The sequence below is a fragment of the Heterodontus francisci genome, chromosome 13 (genome assembly GCF_036365525.1).
Source record: "Heterodontus francisci isolate sHetFra1 chromosome 13, sHetFra1.hap1, whole genome shotgun sequence".
NCBI classification, from domain to species: domain Eukaryota; kingdom Metazoa; phylum Chordata; class Chondrichthyes; order Heterodontiformes; family Heterodontidae; genus Heterodontus; species Heterodontus francisci.
Window position 1 is genome coordinate 105740799 of NC_090383.1, and position 19784 is coordinate 105760582.

Below are 19784 nucleotides of genomic sequence, written 5' to 3' on the forward strand. Positions count from 1 at the left end.
TAGGTGGTAGAGGTCACGGGTTTGGAAGGTGCTGTCGAAAGACTACTCGTCCAACAACAACTAGTCCATGCCAGTACTTATGCTCCACTCGAGCCTCCTCCTATTCTTCCTCATCTAACTCTGTTAGCATAACCCTCTATTCCCTTCCTCCTAATCTGCTTGTCTTGCCTCAACTTAAATGAGTCTATACTATTCGCCTCAACCACTCCCTTTAGGAACGAGCCTCACATTCTCACAACTCTTTGGGTAATGAAGTTTCTTCTGAATTCCCTATTTGATTTCTCGGTGATTAACTTATATTGATGGCCTCTAATTTTGATCTCCCACAAGTGGAAACATTCTCTCTGTGCTTATCAAAACCTTTCATAATTTTAAACGCCTCAATTAGGTTGCCCCTCAGCCTTCTCTTTTCAAGAAAAAAGAGGCGCAGCCTGATTATCCTTTCCTAATATGCTCCACATTCCTGGTATCATCCTTGTAAATCTTTTTTGCACGCTCCCTCGTGCCTCTATTATTATAGAATATTCCTTTTTATAATATGGAGACCGGTACTCCAGGTGTGATCTAACCTAGGTTCAATACAAGTTTAGCATAACTTTACTTTTCGGTTCTATAATAAAATCTTATCTTTTTTATTGCAACACTGCTGTTTCATAGATTTATACACCTTCTAAGTCGTGAATCTTTTTCCTGGTCAGTACACAATACCAGTGCTCCATTTAACATGTTATCTCACTATGATGCTGCCACCCATGACAGAAGCTCTCTACAGATTTTATTATATTTCATGGAAATTCAGTTAACCTCAAGCAGCTGACTGAATTTCCTCGATTCCCTGCTCCCAATCTAATTATTTTTACACAATGCAACATAATGTGACAGTTAAACCAATGTGACTTATGTACATCAGGAATATAACGTAATTTTTTCACTGCAGTTTAGTGCAGGAACAAAACTGATGCAGAAAGATAAACAATACGAAATTCAAGGATCACAGCACAATGCTTTTGTCAGATTCGCCCAGAAGTCCTCAAACTACCCGCAACACTGTAGAATTTGCGACTGAGAATTATGGCCTGACGTGCCGAGATTTGTACATCAGGAGGTAAAATTTGGAACAAATATTGATCAAGCTTTCTTCTTTCAAATCTCTTTTCCCATTCATCTGCACGAAAGCAGGAAGCACCAGCTCCAGGCATCAAAATTCTCCCAGGCCAACTGAGGGACCTGGTGTCTTCAAAACATATTAGATTGCAGCTGGATTTTTCAGCTTCTGAAAGACAGTAAGATCACTTGGTTTTGTCATCACATTTTACAAAGCTCATCTTTGTTTTCATATACCCCCCCCCACCCCCCACGGCCTTCTTTTCCTCTCTCTGTAGCCTCCTCCAGCTCCACAACTCTCCGAGATCTCTGTGCTCCTCCAATGTGCCTCTGGCACATCCCTTATTTTAATTGTTTCACCATTGATCACCATGCTGTCAGCTCCCTTGGCCTAAGCTCTAGAATTCCCTCTTTCCGCCTCTCTCTCTCCTCCTCCTTTAAAATGCTTAAAATCAATCTCCTTGGATCAAACTTTTGGTTTTCTGTTCTAATATGTCCTTATGTGCCTCGTGCCAAATTTCGGTTGATAACAGCTACTGTGAAACGTCTTGGGATCTTTTACTATGTTAAAGGTGCTATCTAAATGCAAGTTGGTGTTGTTGTTGTTGTAGATGTTGCATTCTACTTTGGAAAATTGCAGTGCATTGCTGAGGTTGAGGGACGCGCGATTTTGTCGCAAACTTTCAGTTGTCCAGCACAGCTGTTTTTTTGAGGGAGAGTGGGGAAATGATGTAACGTTTAGAATTAGCAGTTCAGACGGCATCAAATTCGATGTTGGCATTTTTGTTTTGTAACAACCTAATTCTCGAGAAATACAAGTGACTTCAAACATCATGTCCTCGTTTATTGGAAATCACAGCATGTTCCTTATTCCCTGGAGTTACCGACGGATAAAATCCCAATATCCTGTCCCTTCCCGCAGATAAAATACACACATTCCGATGGGATGTCAATGTAAATCTTGAAATTTACAGATTTTGTGGCTCTTACTGACAAAACTGCCTGACCCAGGAGCAACAAGGAACACGAATAAGTTGTCTTGTTTTTCAGGAATAGAGCCCAGCCTCACAAGTTGAATTGAATACTGCCATGTCCAAGCAGACTTTCCAGGACTCACTCTCTCTGTATCTGGGCTGGATTCAGTTCAGTGTCTTTTTTTACCCAATGAGAATTCCATTGAAATCCTAAATTCATGTCGCACACTGCATCAGACATCTCCAATAACCCGACACAATGCTTTTTTTTTAAGTATTCGCAGCTGTTCAGAATTTGATAGTGTTGTGCTTGTACGTGAGCGAGTGAAATTACAAAATTGCCAAGAACAAGATGTGATTTGTAAAGTTGTATGTGCCGTCCAATTTTGTTTTACATGGGGTTTGGATTTAAATATTGCAAATTATACTTTACAAATGATAAGGCAGTGCGGTGGCTAACATGATGTGACTGGCATGCATTTGATTAAATATCAGAAGATTTGCATTTATTTTTTTTAAAGCTGGGGATTAAAACGATCCAAGAAGCGCAATTAATAATAGGAAATAATCGCACTGGCACTCGAGAAACACTAAGAAGTGTAACCTATGAGTGCAGGTATTGGATTTAAGCTGTTGCTGCAGTTTCTGACTGTGCTGCAACTGCGTATGTGCGTGTGTTGAGGGGAAATACCTTCAGCATCAAAGCTTACAGAGTGCGGGGAGCTGAGGATCGAGCATCGTCCCATTAGAAAACCCAAGTGTGCTTTTGCGCGTGTGCTTCTCCTGCCTGTAAATCTGCGGGAAAAGAGCAGTTCCACCCCAAACCCTCTTTGTGCCTGACGTCATGTCTCTGAGATTGGATAGCAGAGCTGTGACTCCAACCTCCCTCCCTCCCTCCTTCCAAAAAAACTTTTTAAAAACTTTCAATCTGTCCAAACTAGAATATTTTACAACCATCGCGATACCATCTAACATCTGCTGCAGTTTGTGTGTGTGTATGTGTGTGTGTGTGAGTGTTTCTCTTATTTATTTGTGCTGACTGTTCTCTTTCAGCTTTTTTTTAAATTGGTAAAGCTATCTGTTCCTGGAGACATCTGGCAGCCAGCGTTTTTTTTTGTTCTATATATAAAAATTATATATATTTATATATATTACAAGCCGCCTTCAGAGATCCACCGAGGGAAGGGGGCCAGTCCAGTCAGTTTAAAGGCACTGCAGAGGAATAAGTTTGACCGGAGTCGAGTTTTCTTTAAGGAACAAACCTACCCCCATCAACATGGAGTGGATGAGATACAGCGTCTTACTGTGGCTGCTCTCCGTCTTTCAGCCGCATCAAGTCTGCTCTGACAAGAGGAGTTTCAGGAGGATCACTTACGTGCTTCACTCGGGCAAGTCTCACCCCGCTGCCGGCCGGGGCAGTGTCTCTACCTTCGGCACCAGGCACGGCTCTTCCTCCTCCTCTTACACGGTGAGAGCGCAGGGCTCGGCTCCAGTGCTGGAGGTGAAGACTAGTTACAGGAGAACTTCGCCCCAGATCAGGACCCGGCGGATGGGCAAGGCGAGCCCGCACGTCCAGCAACAGCAGCAGCACATCACCCAGTTCCATCCACACCAGTACTACCAGCACCAGTCCATTAGACACCCTGTGCAATACCAAAAGCAACAGCTTAACGGGTAAGGAAATCTCCCTTGAGCTCAGTGCCAGTTCATGGCTGGCTGTATCCCGACCCACACACGCTTGACCTTCTACTGCATTCCTGGATATCACTTAAGCCTCACCCACATAACATCACCCCCCCCCCCCCCCCCCAGAACTATTTCTATCTTATGCTTCTTAATATTTTACACGTGTTCCTCTTCAAAATAAATCAGGATGGGTTCATACCCTTTATAATATTAAGCACTTCCCAATGCCAGTTATTATTTACATTTACAATATAGCCAATGGTTGACCTTTATAATATGCCTGGTAATCAAAAGGTCATAATGCAAGTAAGATCCTGATGCCAGCAGATTTTTCAGCAACTCCCAAATTGCTTTCTTCCTGTAACATGTAACTATAACTTTGCCCATATCCACAGCCCTCTGCACACAGCAGGGTCTCGGGTCACTGCAGTGCAACCTACTGTGTATAGGAAACATTTCATCATGTGTACCAGATATACCCAAACCATTGCTAATGTTTCCTATGAAAACGTGATCTATTTGGTAACAGAGAGGAAACATCCTCATATCGAGAGGGGGTCGTTATTGTGATGAATATTTTTTGTGGTGGGTAGGAGTTCAATGAGTTGTATTTTACTTTTGGGAATCTTGATCCTGGGGTTTATGTTATTGGGAATCTTGACCCTGGGAGTTATGTTATTAGGAATCTTGATCCTGAGATTTTACTATTGGGAATCTTGATTCTGGGGTTTACATTATTGGGAATCTTACTCATAGGGTTTATGCTGTTGGAAATTTTGATTCTAGGATTTATGTTTTAGGGAATCTTGATCCTGGGGTTTATGTTATTGGGAATCTTGACTCTGGGGTTTTACTATTGGGAATCTTGATCCTGGAGTTTTTGTTACTGGGATTCCTGACCCTGGGATTTATGTTATTGGGAATCTTGATCTGGGGATTTATGTTATTGGGAATGTATTGGGAATCTTGATCCTGGGATTTATGTTATTGGGAATTTTGACCCTGGCATTTATGTTCGTGGGATTCTTGACCGTGAGATTTATGTTATTGGGAATTTTGATCTGGGGGTTTACGTTATTGGGAATCTATTGGGAATCTTGATACTGGGATTTATGTTATTGGGAATCTTGATTCTGGGGCTTATATTATTGCGAATTTTGACCCTGGGATTTTACTATAGGGACTCTGGATCCTGGGGTTTATGGTTTTGGGAATCTTGCCCGTGGGATTTATGTTGTTGGAAATCTTGACCCTGGGGTTTTAGTATTAGGAATCTTGATCCTGGCTGTATATTATTGGGAATCTTGACCCTGGGCTTTATGTTATTGGGAATTTTGACCCTGGGATTTATATTATTGGGAATCTTGACTCTGTGGATTTACTATTGGGAATCTTGACCCTGGAATTTATGTTATTGAGAATCCTGATCCTGGAATTTATGTTATTGAGAATCTTGATCCTGGGGTTTATGCTATTGGGAAAATTGACCCTGGGATTTTACTATTGTGCATATTGACCCTGGAGTTAATGCTATTGAAAATCTTGTGCTGAGATCTCTTTTCCCTGAACTTGGGTCAGTTGTACCTCCAGCTGATCCAGTGCAACTAACCAGAGTCAGTACTGAGCTCCTGTCTGATTCGTGATGAATTGCCACCATTTCTCCCTTAAAAAAGGATGTATATTCCTGTTGCTATTTAAAAAGTCATTTTTGAAGTGTAGGTACATTAGTGGGTTGTTTTAATTAAAGGGTATTTGATTTTTTTCCCTCCCTTCCATAAACCTCTTAAAATATTCAGCTGTCAGGCACCAGTATTGAACTGAGCGGCAGACTCTATAAATTTTTTTTACAGGATTGTATCATTTCTTGATGGATAGTTTACTGTCAGATAAATGTTTCATTAGTCAGCATTTTCCTCTCCTCTCCAGTAAATGTGCCACTTTCTGATTTGCAGAGTTAATGTCTGTGGCGGGCAGTGCTGTCACGGATGGGCTCAAGCTCCTGGTTCTCAAAGATGCACCAAGCGTGAGTTATTTCTGTTGCATTTCAGAATGTCTTTCTCATGTTGGCAAGTTGGGCTTTGTTTGGAGATTTTTAATCTATATATCCTGAGGAATCACCAGAGGAAGAGTGTAACTCAGGCTCCATATCATCCTCGAAATAATAGTGGGAGACCCAGGCTCCATATCACCCAGTGTAATACCTTCAGACCCAGTTCCCATATCACACTTGGAATAATAGTCAGATTCAGACTTCATATCACCCTCAGAGAAATAGTAGAAGATCATGAGTCCATATCATCCTCTGCCTATTTCCATCTTCCAACAATCACCTCCGCTGCCTCAGCTCATCAGCTGCTGAAACCCTCATCCATGCTTATGTTACCACTAGACTTGACAATTCCAGTGCATTCTTAGCTGGTCACCCATCTTTTATCCTCCATAAATTTAAGCTCATCCAAAGCTCTGCTACCCGTATCCTAACTTGCATGAAGTCTTGTAGTCCTGTTCAGCCATCACCCCTGTGTTCGCCGACCTACGTTTGCTCCAGGTTGAGCAATGCCTTGATTTGAAAATCCTCAGCCTTACTTTCAAATCCCTCCATGACCTATCTCTGTAATCTCCTCCAGTCCTACAACTCTCCAAGATACCTGGGCTCTTCCAATTCTGGCCTCTTGTGTATCCCTGATTTTAATCACATCACCACTGGTGGCCAGGCCTTCAGCTGCCTGGCTGTAAGCCCTGGAATACCCTCTCTACACCTCTCTGCACCTCTCCGCCTCTCTTTCCTCCTTTAAGATGCTCCTTAAAGCCTACCTCTTTGACCAAGCTTTTGGTCATCTGCCTTAAAGCTTGGTGTCAGATTTTGCTTCATAACGATCTTGTGAAGTGCCTTGGACATTTTAAATGGTGATATAAATGCAAATTTGTTTTAATGCTGTCAGACCCAGACTCCATATCGCCATCAGAGTAAAAGTGACAGAATCAAACTCCATGGCACTGTTATTGCACAGTTGACACACTCAGTCTCCGCATCACCCCTGGTGAACTCTGACCCAAACGCTGCTGGTATCAGTCCTACTGCTTGTGTGTGTGCGTACTCTGTGAAATGCCCTCTGCTTTGAGGGAGTGATTTTCAGGTTGCAGTTCTAGGTTATTCATGCAGCAAGAGACAGGCAATTGAAAGTGGTAGGAACCTATGTGCAATATTAATTTATCATGCAAATGAATGCTTTAAAATTAATATTGAAAAATAAAATCTAGTGGGCTGGAGTGAGGAAGCTGGGATATTGCCTGTGTCTATGAATCATGTGTTTCCTGGGAAAGAGGCCTGTTTGCAGGTGGGCCCCAGCTGTGACTGCAGCTGCAATATGCTCAACCCTCCCGCATGTGAAATAGCAGCACTCGCAGGGAGTGCTACTCCGTTTATTAATGTAAACAACAAAAGAAATGTGAATAAAAAGCATTGAAAAGAGTGGCTGCCGGGATCTGTAAGCTCGTTGATAGCTTCTGATCACTTCCTAAGCCAGAAGAGTGCAACCGTGGAAGTTTGATAAACTGTTCTGTTTCCTAGTGAGGCAGAAATCACTTCCATACATCCATTACCTTTTCTGTATTCTGTAGAGATACCACCTCTAGGCGCTTACCCATTGTCTTTCGAGACAAGGAGGCCAAAGAAAGAAAGATTCTGTAGAGATCACTGGGTCTGCTTTCATTCAATGTTTCTTTTCCATTAATGGCCTACAGATGTCATGTAGGCTATTGTCAGCCAGTGCACCCTATGTAATTGATAAGGGCGACATTCATGCTGACCAACTTAATAATGGTCACATAATTGCTGTGGGGGTGATTTTAAGCTAAACTGCCTGTCGACAAACTGATGAGAACAGGTGCAACATTGGTTTTACAACTGACATGTTGATGTCTGGGGAGTAATATCGGATGGGGTGTAAGATCCTGCCGGTCCTCTGGGATTCCATGCCTTGTGAGGTAGGTTATCCAGTGATAGTCTACAGTTATTTACTGAAGATCGACAATCTGTTTTTGTGATGCATTTTTATTGATCAGAATTGTGGTAACTGGATCCTGGTATTAGTGATTCTATTGTGCACAATGGCACCCGAATCCTTTAATGATGGTGGAAAGGGTTGAATTGGTGATTCACTCTTGTGGTGAGTCAGAGCTGATAGGAGTGCATTTCAGGAAATTGTGGGGGGCAGTCCCTATGGGTTTTCCATCTATTAACATTTGAAGAATGGAAAATTGTGGGGAGTGAGCCCGCTGTCTCTAAATGCACACTCCCAGTAGGAGCTCACATCTGTAAAATCAGCCCATTATCGCAGACGCTGTGCAAAATGCTGTAAACAATGGACTGGATTTTATCTGGCCCTTGGAGACAGGGTGGGGGGGGCACACAAAATGGCGTGGGGTGGCATCGGGCAGCGTGTCCAATGCCACTTTTGTCCATGCTGGGCACAGTGGTGGACAGGAAGTGTGCTGGGAGGCCAATTAGGCCACTTAAGGGCTGCCTCCCGCTTCTGCTGGCATTTTGCAGCAGAAGAAACCGCAGCAAGAAACCTCCCGCCCTCACCAACCAACCCCCACCCACTTGCTGGGGCCTGCCTGACTGGCCCTGGCAACCCCAATCCCACTTACCTGGGTCCTGGGGTCTCCTCCATCTTCGCTGCTCTGGGACTCCTGCAGTACTGGCAGTGGCCACTGCCCCCAGTGGCACTGCTGGGACTGCAGAGCTGCCGTCCCTTTGATTGGCTGGCAGCTCTTGGAGGCGGATTTTATCCCTTAAAGGGACAGCAACCCCGACAGCAGGCAATTAATTGCCTGCTTACCGTTGAATTCGGCCAGGGATCCGATCGAGGGCTGAGGCGGGCTTGCCCCCTGCCTTCTGGCCCGTCGCCACTATAAAATCCTGCTCAATGTCTCAGCACGTGAATGTTGCATTTAAGATGAAGGTTTAAACATAGAGGATTAGAGGATGTTGCAGTAAAATAAAGTTTTATACTTAATAATTCAATTAATTAATTGTATGTGAAACTCTTTAGGATGTTCTGGGTGATGTGGAAAGACATTATATAAATACAAGCTTTCTCTGTCTCTGTCTCTCTCGGTCTCTGTTACTGTCTCTCTCGGTCTCTCACTCTTGTTTGAAATATCATCAATAATTATTTCCAGCAGCAACAGTGGCCTCAATTTAAAATGTGCCCATTGTAAAGGCTTAGGTGGAGGATACATTGATTATCACAGGTCAAATTCCTACAATTAAAAGTCACCATAAACTGCTTTATATAGTAACACATGTGAGCCGCATGGAAGATGGCAGGATCCCCAAAGACACATTGTACAGCGAGCTCGCCACTGGTACCAGACCCACCGGCCGTCCAGGTCTCCGCTTTAAAGACGTCTGCAAACGCAACATGAAATCCTGTGACATTGATCACAAGTCATGGGAGTCAGTTGCCAGCGTTTGCCAGAGCTGGCGGGCAGCCATAAAGACAGGGCTAAAGTGTGGCGAGTCGAAGAGACTTAGTAGTTGGCAGGAAAAAAGACAGAGGCGCAAGGGGAGAGCCAACTGTGCAACAGCCCCAACAAACAAATTTCTCTGCAGCACCTGTGGAAGAGCCTGTCACTCTAGAATTGGCCTTTATAGCCACTCCAGGCGCTGCTTCACAAACCACTGACCACCTCCAGGCGTGTATCCATTGTCACGCGAGATAAGGAGGCCAAGGAAGATAGTAACACAATTCCTTTAACTTATTCCTAGGCTTCAATGCTGCTGATGGACCTTGTGCTAGAGCAGTGCAGATTAACAGTCTTCAATGTTGGCCTCTTTGCCCTCAGAATTCACACTGAGGCCAAAATTCAACATTATTGTGCCATTTAAGGATGTAGAAGGTGTGCAATGATGGAAGATTTAACAGCGTGTCTGCCTCACACCTGATTTGCACTGGCCACCTCAAATAAGCACAGGCCTCATTTCAGTGCTGATATGAGGGTGTTCTCCCATTTTCTGGAAATTCATTTAACTAATTGGAGCTGCAACTAATTTCTCAGGCTCTACAATGGTCCAGGCAGTGGTCACCGAAAGAACTGACAGGTACGTTTCGTTTAACCTAACGTGGAGCCAGGAGAAGCAGTGTGTTCTTCCTGCCACCACATTAAAACTGCGAGCTTCTGCTGCCCAGCGCTGGGACCACTCAGGATTGCCTCAGTTTCTGCTCCACCCTTGCTAACCCATGGGCTGGCTTGGGCACCGAGCCAGACGAATTTCTGAGGGCTTTGGCAAATTGGGCTACCTGTTTTGCACCCCGCCCGATTTAAATTTTCCATTGATGTGAAGGGGAAAGAAAATTGGGCAGGGCGTAAAGCAGACTGCTGATTTACTATCACTTGTTTTGTGCATAAAACCCATTTTAGCCTCCCGGCCCCTCCAGAAATTCCCTGTGGGGAAGTGCAGCATGGCATTCTGTATAATCAATGCCACGATAAGTCTGTAAATTTAATAAGTGTTTTATTAATGTGGCACATTCTTATTTTAAAATAACAAATGTGCGACTGCGAAAGATGAAATCAAACTATTTAATTGTTGACTCGCTGTATTTCGTCAAAACATAACTCTTATTGCTGTACTTCAGTGGAAGCCAAGAATTATGTTTAGAGTCATTGGGCTGGATTTGGTTCTCCCCCACCCACCCCCTGACGTCTGGTTCTGTGGCGGGGTTGGGGGGCCTGAAGATGCCTCTGGCAGAAGGCCGCCAAGCACCCAATGCCAGGAGGGCTCAGCCCGATATTACCAGTGGTGGCGAGGCCTTGTGGCAGCCCCCCCCCCTGCCCCCCGCCGTCGCTCCGCCACGGGACCCTCCACTTGAATATATAAATAAATTAAAATGAATTAATAAATGATACTTATGCCACCGCCTGATGCCCACTTTGGCCCAATGGCCGGCACTCCCGCGTCTTCGGATCCCCGTCCGGGGAAATGAGGCGCCACACTGGTGGGGAGGGGGGGAGGAGGTAAATTTATCAGTTTGGGAGGGGGGGTGGGGAAACGGGGTCAAAGTGACATCATGGGTGTAGGGGATGGTGGGAAGGGTTGGAGTTTAAAGTTTATGCAGTTTGTGGGGTGGGGGGGGAGAGGTCAGATGGACAAGGTAAGTGTTTTAGAGGGGAGAGGGCAAATAATTAATTTAATTATTATTGGGGGTGGGAGGGGGCAGAAGAAGTTTTATTTTCTTTATCTTTAAATATTTAAATGTCCCGGTGGGGCTAACAGCCCTTTAAAAATGGCATCAGCGCCTGCGCACAGGCAGCTGAATCCATTGCCGGGGACGGACAGCCCACCCCCTCCACGTGTTCAGGTGGGGTGGGGGTGGGGCCCACCTGCCCCGGCTATTTAAATGATCCGCCGCGTGGAAGATTGCGGCGACTCCGTGACATGCAGGCCGCCATTATGTTGGCGGCGGGCACAGAAGATTCAGCCCATAGATTCATTCATGGCACGGAAGGAGGCCATTCAGCCCATCGTGTCTCTGCTGGCTCTCCGTAGACCAATCCGGTCAGTCCCATTCTCCCACTCTATCACTGTAGCCTCTGTGAGTTTACATCCTTCAAGTGTCCATCCAATTTCCTTTGGAACTTGTTGATTGTCTCCACTTCCAGCACCCTCATGGGCAGCAAGTTCCAGGAACACATCATAAAACTGACCCATTACAGTGAAGAAAAATATTAATAAATAGAAGATAGGGAAATTATCTTTGTTTCATCAATTTTGGAAGTTTATTCTAATTCTCTCAGTTGTACTGTTTTGGCAATGGTGCAGGGCCCAACAGGAGGTTGAATTTGAAATTACCACTAGATGGCATTCTTAGGGAGTAGTTTAGGATTCTGCAGGAGTAACGACCGCTGTCCTGCACTCTTTTGATTAGCTCATTTTATGATGATGTGTCAGTTGTGAAGGAATGAGATGAAAGTTCTTCCAAACCAATAAATTTGCTAAATATAAAGGGGTTTCATTTACTATGTCCAAGTGACCTTCGAGGTAAGATGAATACTGGTAAAGAATGCAATATTCCTTAAGTCAGGCTTGAAAAGCTGCAGACAATGCTCCTATTTGTCTTTCAAAACATTAATGTACATGTGGCCAAGACTAATAACAATCACAACATCTCAAACTCACTTCTGCATCAATTATAAATTAAAAGCACTTTCAATTTAAAGGTGGTTATTTAAAGTGCGCTCAAATTTAAGCTACAATTTTCGTTATACAACACGGCCTGGAGATCCCTTGTGTGCAACCCAGATATTACATGTAAAACCACGCCCATTTTGTTGATGTAAAATAGCCTGGCAGCTGTTGTGTCTGCTGTGACTCAGTTGGTAGCACACTTGCCTCTGAGCTAGAAGGTTGTGGGTTTAAGTTCCACTCCAGAATTTGAGCATAAAAATTAAGGCTGATACTGCAGAGCACTGTCAGTGGTGCTGTTGTTCAGTTCAACTGTGGTCCAATCTGCTCTCTCAGGTGGATGTAAAAGATCCCATGGGACTATCTTGAAGCAGGACAGCGAGCTGTTCCCAGTGTCCTGGCCAACAATTATCCTTCAATCAACATCACAAAAGCAGTTTATTTCACGCATTGTCTGGGGAGATCTGGCATTGATTGTGTACATTACTGCATGCGAAACCTGCCTATTAAGATTCAGGTGATGTCATTCATAAAACATGCAGTTACATTATCCCAGTGAAATATAAATCTGAAGCTCCACCCACTCTGTTCTTCCTGGCTCTTTGCTTCAGCCAATATAAATGGCTTTGAAAGGTTAACATCCAAATAAGGCCGAAATGTACACTTTAATGAAAGGACTTGAAGATTAAAGCTTGAAATGATACACATGCAGTAGTATAGAATGCACTGAAGACAGATGTAATTTGTATTTCAATTCTTCATTTTAAAAAAAGGTTGGATTTCAAATGAAGAGGCTGATGCCTGGTCCACATGTAATCCACACTAAAGCTTGATTAATCACTTGGGATTTTGGCAACTCCTGTCTGCAAAGATTTTTTTTTTAAAAGCGCTTTTGCACCATTTTGCTTCTTTTATTAGAATTATATGTGCCTGTTGCCCATTCTCCATAGACAGTCTAAAAATTCAGAGTTTGGCACAGAGAATGGCTTTGGTTAAAAATTCACTTAAATTAACTACTCACTTGTCAAAAAGTGCCACTTGAATTTTTGCCAGTGGAAGTTCAAGCAAAGAAAGAAATACACCTTTGGTATAGATAGAGACTTAGGTAGAAAATAGAGAAAATTAGTGTGAGAGTAAAAAAACTTATTATAGAGAAAGTCAGCAGTCTCCTTAGCAAATTGTTCAGTTATTTTTCTTTTCAGCTTGCCAAAGCAAGAAGATATCGTCTCTGGATTAATTAATGAATGGAATTTGATAGCAGTGCTGTAGAACTATTTAGATCCTATTATCTGAGGATCAAGTTTTCATTAAAGAGGAAGTTAAGTCTAGGGAGTACTCTCTGTTTAATACACTTTTAACCTCTTCCCTCTTTCCATTTCTGTCTGACAAAGAATGGTAGCAAATATATTTGTTACCTATCAGAAATTACTGTCTGTGTGGCAAACTACCATGGATGTCCATTCATGTCTGTAATGTATAATGGGAAGGGTTTGCATGTGACCCAGAGGGGGTTCTACTCAGTACAGCTGAAGCTTGCTCCTCAGATCAGCCTAAGAGCTGTCTGTCAACCTCCTTCCTGCGAAAACAAAATGACGTACCAAAGATTTAAGGTAAGTGGCAAAAGAACCAGAGGGGAGATGAGGAGAATTTATCTTACGCAGCAAGTTAAGATAGTCTGAAATGCACTACCTGAAGGGTGATGAAGCAGATTCAGTCATAATTTTTAAAAGGGAATTGGATAAATACTTGAAGGGCAAAAGTTTGCACAGCTATGAGGAAAGGGCAGGGAGTGGGACTAATAGGATAGTTCTTTCAAAGAGTTGGTACAGACATGATGGGCCAAATGGCCTCCTTCTCTGCTGAATCGTTTTATAATTCTATGATTTTATGCTGGGTATTTAGGTTAATTGTGAGCCATTGTAATGGGCTCTATTATTTGAGAAAGCAACTAATTATTATCACTATATTAACTGGCAGCAGAGCAAATTAAAAAATTATGGCATCTTATCATGCCTCTCAGAACATCCCAAATGACTTCACATCCAAAGATTGTTTTGAAGGGAACTGCTGTAGTTGTGAAGGTGAAATATGGGTATTAATCTCTGCGCTGAGTTTGGTGCTGAATCTATTTTATTGTAGAAGGCAGGAAGTTGAGCTAGTTGTACCCCAATAAACGTGAGAGTAAAGTCACAGTTTCACATTTATTATGCACTTTCCATTCAAATTACGAGGGGTTGCTGTTTGCAGTGGGTGCCTTCACCTTACACGGTGAAGAGTATGGGTAGTATGATGGTTAAGTAGGTTTCTGGAATCACATGTTGTGTCACAGATGGTAGGACACATGTTTGTACTGATGGTACCTCGCAGAGCAAACTCCTCGTACTGACCATGCAGTTATGGGAGGGTGTGGTGGAGTTGGACTGGAAAGATTGCCAGTGCAGTGCAAAGGCTTGTCCACATGAAAAACAATGGAGAATGAGTCAACCCAGGCCACTCTTGTGGATTTCATACAGACGGCTTCAAGAGCAGCATTGCCAAAGTGTTGGGAGCAGGTCCATGTCTGTCCTCTCTTTAAGGGATGGTGCGGGGAGGGGAGAAGGAAGCAAACAAAAAGGTAAGGATGGGCTGAGGAATAAATAAGTAAATGGGTAAGTGGAGGAATTTAACGTCAGAAATTGGAATCTGTGAGACTTGTTCATTTTACTTTCAAAATGTAACCTGTTTTGAAGTGTTCATTTTTAAATGTGAGCCTCCCCTCCATAAGTTTAAAAGGGTTTGGGATTTGTCTCGCTCTTTCCTGATAATAAAATCTCCGATCATGTTCCTGGTGTTGACAGTTCTGCATCAGCTAAATCATTATCTGTTATGAAAACTCTTTTGTGTTTGATCATACCTGTTCCCCTCTAAACCTGATCGGAGTAGTAAACAGACCAGCTTCCAAAGCTCACATCAGCGATAACTATTTAACTATCATACTAAATTATAACAGCATGTGGTAACTTGTTGATGTTTGGCAACCTAAAATAGCTGCATCTTAATTTAACTTGTTAGAAATGGGAGCAGCTTGGACTCCTTCACAGAAAAGTTGATTTTTTTCCTGATCTTGTGCAGCGGTTGAAGCCTCTGGATTTCAGCTCATCCCTTGCTTTGTTTATTCCACGGGTTCCCTCTGATATTGGAAATGTTGCGCGACATGAACGGTGCTAGGAAAATAGATGTGTTCGGAATGATAGGTTTTTGATAGAGTGAATAAGGAGCAACTGCTTCCAGCGGCAGGACGGTAGGTAACCAGAGCACACAGATTTAAGATCAGGATTTAAGATAAATGGTAAAAGAATTAGAGGGAGGATTAGGAAATAAAATTTTTACACTGCAAGTTATGATTTGGAGTGCACTGCCTGAAAGGGTGCAGAAAGCAGATTCAGCAGTAACTTTCAAAAAGGAATTGGATAAATACTTGAAAGGGAAAAAATTGCAGGGCTATGGGGAAATAGCAAAGGAGTGGGACTAATTGTATAGCTCTTTCAAAGAGCTAGCATAAGCATGATGGAATAAATGGCCTCCTTCAGTGCTGTATGATTCAATGAATTCAGAGTTATTTAATTTTAGGATCTTGTCGAATACTTGTCTTAATTCTAGTGAAAAATTGCATGTTTCCAGCCGTTAGATTTGTTGGTCAGCTTCACAAAATATTTTTTAAAATTCCTTCATTGTAAATATCATAAGCTGCTGCATGAAAATATATGGCATAAACAGAATATTCAACGTTAGGGCAGTTGCAGAAGATATTCCACTCTTACCCCCAGCTGGTATCACCTCCTTGCAAATTTGTTGTTGGTGGATTATATAATAAATTCTTTAAAACCACTTATCAAGAAATTTATTTTTTACATTCCACGGTGACTTAATGCATATCTGACATCATTTCCTGCTATTTCCAGTCTTTCTAGAAACTTATTTGGGACATCCAAATGGACCAGGATTGGTCTTGGCTGTGATGCTGTTCAAGGAAAGAGTTTGTTAACCCTCACTGACCAGCCTGACACATGACCAGCAACCACTTAGCCAGTTGCCAGAAGCCTCGTTGTGTTTCTGAAACGCTACAAACCATGATACAACTTTAACATGTGCTTAATGCAGTACTTAGTTACTCAGCATACCCTACTCCAAATATCTCCAGGTCTCTATTCATGGCTGAGATTCGGTGCTCCTCCTTTCCCTTTCTTTTCTCCAGCAAAAGAAGACATGAGGATATAATTATGAAGCTGGATTATACTAATTGCTGTATAGCAAATGAAAGGGCAGTGTTGGTTCTATAGTTTTTTCCTTCCTTTTTTATAGCTGAGTGGATGCACCTTAGCAAGGGAAAATGCCTTGCCTATGTTCACCTCCATCACATTATGGCCCATCTGAGTTTGGAAACTGTGGTTCCCAAATGGTGTCGTTTGTCCAGTTTGAGTATTAGAATTCCAGCCACCCTTTTTCCCTTCTGCCTTCCTGAGGCTTGTTCATAGTTCTGTAGATTGAGGTACTGAGGATCGATCGGACCAGAGGCCTTCCTTGTTGGCAGGGCGATATGTCTTGGGTCAAGCAGGGTAGGTGGGTGAATTTGGAGGTTGGGGCTCCCTCTCGGCTGTGGGTTTAGGTAATAGTTATACTGTTGTGAAAAGCTTAATTTCAAAAGTGGAATCATGGGAACAGGTATCGGCTATTTAGCCCCTTGAACCTGTTCCACTATTCAATGAGATCTTGATCGATCTGCGACCTAACAGGTCTATATTCTATCGATACCTATATTCAGATCATTAAAATGTCATGAACAGGTACAGAAAATAATCAAAAAGGCTAATGGAATGCTGGCTTTTGCATCTAGAGGGCTAGAATACAAGTGGTTAGAAGTCATGTGTCATGCAGGCCCCCACCTGCCAAGAATGAGGCACATTAATTTTACCACATGGACATTACATTTTGAATTGTTTCTGGAAAGAAGAGAAGGCCTGTGACAAGGGAATACCAGGCCCCTGGCTGGAATGACATTTTTGCATATTAACAAACAGTGCTTGTAGACAAAGGAGCTGCAATTCAATCCACAAACAGACGTGGTCAGACCCCCAGTTAGTCACATGACTAACTGGCTGTTGTAGAGTTTTGAATTGAGAGTTGGCAGAATGCTCTTTGCTCCTGGATTGAAAAGACCTCTCCTGGCTTGCTAGCCACAGCCTCTCCTGTCTGCTCCCATCTCTTTCTCACGGAACTGAATCCACTGAAGACACATGAACCCCAAGAGAGAAAAGTCTCCTACAGTGAGCAAGGTTTAAGAAGAATACTGGGCTCCAACGAAAAGCCAGATCTACCTACAATCAAGGACTCTACAGTGAGCTCAAAGAACTGTAACAAAAACTCCTCAAATATTGCCTCAAACTTTTCGACTTTATTTTTTCTGCTCTTTTTTGTCTCTACTTGCATGTGTGTATCCTGTATGCATGCTAGCGTGGGCGCGTTGTGTATCCGTAGGCGCCAAACTGAAGTAGCGTTTAAATTTAATAGAATTTCACCTTTCTTCTTTCAACCTAAGAAAACCTCTTTGTGCTCCTTTCTTTGGTTATAATTGGAAAGTGGTGAACAAGGATTCACCAAAGGGAGAGCTAAAAACACGTGTGTTTAAAAATAAAACCCTGTTACAGTAAGGGCAGGTGAAGGCTGAAAGGGAACCCTAGACCTCTTTCTCATCTAGTCGTAACACATGCTTCAGCTATACACAGCTCTGGTAAGACCACACCTGGAAAACTTTGAGCAGCTCTGGGCATCGCATCTTGGGAAGAATATATTTGTCTTGGAGGGAGCGCAGCGTAGATTTGCCAGAATGATACATGCACTCCAAGGGTTAAATTGCGAGGAGAGATTAAACAAACTAGGGCTGTATGCCCTGGAATTTAGAAGGTTAAGAGGTGATTTAATCAAAGGTTTCAAAATATTAAGGGGAACAGATAGTTTCCCTCTTTACCCTATTCCCACTGATTGGGGTGTCTAGGACTGGGGGCTTAGTCTAAAACTTAGAGCTAAAGCTTTCAGGAGTGAAATTAGGAAACACTTCTACGCACAAAGGTTGGAGGAAGTTTGGAACTCTCTTCCACTAACGACAGTTGATGCTGGATCAATTGTAAACTTTAAAAAAGATTGGAATCTAGAAGGCAAAAATTCTTCTCCTACATTCTTATTAAAAGGAGAAGAAAAAAAAGAAATGGGCTGGGTTTTTAAGTTCCGTTGCCGAAATCGGTGGTGGATGTGACTGGTGGTCCGCGCGCAAGGACTGCGTGTCGCGGAGCCACCATGATATTAAATGCGGCAGCTCATTTAAATGTCAGAGGCGGACTGCACCCCCCCCCATACCCCGCTGATGTGAGGGGGCGGGCGGTCCATCCCTGGCAATGGCGTCAGGCGCCCCTGCACAGGCAACGATGCCATTTTTAAAGGGCATTAAGCCCTTCTCTGAAAAATGAAATAAAGTGATCTTGACCCTCCCCCACTGCCCCCCCCAGTAAGCATAGAAGTAATCAACTGCCCTCTTCCCCCCCCTCCAAAACACTTACCTTGTGCTCCCAAGTTCCACCCCTAAGTTCATCAACATTAAACTTAACCCTTCCCAGCACCCCCTCCCCCCCCCACCCACCTGCACTGAAAAACTTACCTGCTCTCCCCACCCCACCAGTATTCTGCCCCGGACGGCACCAACCTCGCCCAGGACGTTGGGAGCGGGTAAGTAATTCATTCATTTATTTTAACAAATTAACATATTTAAATTTTGGTCCTGTCACCAAGCGGCAGGTTGGGGCCACCATGAGGCCTCGCCACCACCGGCAATATCAGGCCGGCCTTCCTGGCGTCGAGGCCCGTGGTGGGCCTTTGCTGGAGGCATTTTCCGGCCCCCACCCCCCCACTACCCATGATGTTGGTGGGGGGGGGGGCGGAGCTGTAAAAGACAGCCCAATGTTTCTTCAAGAACATGAGTTGGACTACACTAATGGATCAGTGGGTAAATCCACTATGTGTTGTGTGTGTTATGTGTAGTGTATGTGTTGTGTGTATGTGTATTGTGTGTGTGCGCATGAGCACACTGCACAGTTTGAGGTGCCGCCTTTGGACGAGACGTTAAACTGAGGCGTTGTGCGTTCTCTCAGGTGGACGTGAACTATTCCAAAGAGCAGGCAAGTTCTCCCCAGTGTACTGGCCAATGTTTATCCCTCAATCACCATCACTGAAACAGATTATCTGGTCATTATCACATTGCTCTTTGTGGGAGCTTGCTGTGCACAAATTGGCTGCCACATTTCCTGCATTACAGCTCTGACAACACTTCAAAAAGTGCTTCATTGTCTGTAAAGCTCTTTGGGACGTTCTGAGGTTGTGAACGGTGCTATATAAATACAAATGTTTATTTCGTCATGTATGAGGAATAGGCATTTGGAAAAGGTACAAGAGAGTTCTTGAAGCTCAGGGATCTGTACCCCAGAGCAGAGTCTTCAGGAGAGATTAGGAGAGCTGGAAAAAATTCAAGAGTGAATTCTTAATCAGTGTTTAAAAGTACTTTATAATTTTGTAAGTAGATTTCTGCCTGGTTTTGGTTACAAAATGGAGGCATAGACTCATCTTTGCACATTTACAGTGGTCTGAATTTAATGTCAAATTCATAAGACTAAAAAAAAAGATTTTTTTAGATGACACCAGCCCATTCCTAAAGATCAGGAGTGGGGGACATTTTCCGCAGTTTGGTCTTTTTTGTGGTGAAATTGTTTAAAAAGAAAGTGTTTATATTTTTGCTGCAAATA

General features: G+C 43.3%; 1 protein-coding gene across 5 annotated transcripts in view; it reads left to right on the forward strand.

The window, feature by feature from the left end:
* The first annotated feature begins 3043 nt into the window (after positions 1-3043).
* Positions 3044-19784, forward strand: part of ltbp1 (latent transforming growth factor beta binding protein 1) — a 368337-nt gene continuing 351596 nt past the window's right edge. For all 5 annotated transcript variants that reach the window (XM_068045343.1, XM_068045346.1, XM_068045345.1 and 2 more), the window contains exons 1-2: positions 3044-3752; positions 5717-5787. In XM_068045343.1, the coding sequence (XP_067901444.1) occupies positions 3355-3752; positions 5717-5787 (469 nt within the window). In that variant the 5' untranslated portion in view covers positions 3044-3354. The remainder of the gene's footprint in view (positions 3753-5716; positions 5788-19784) is intronic.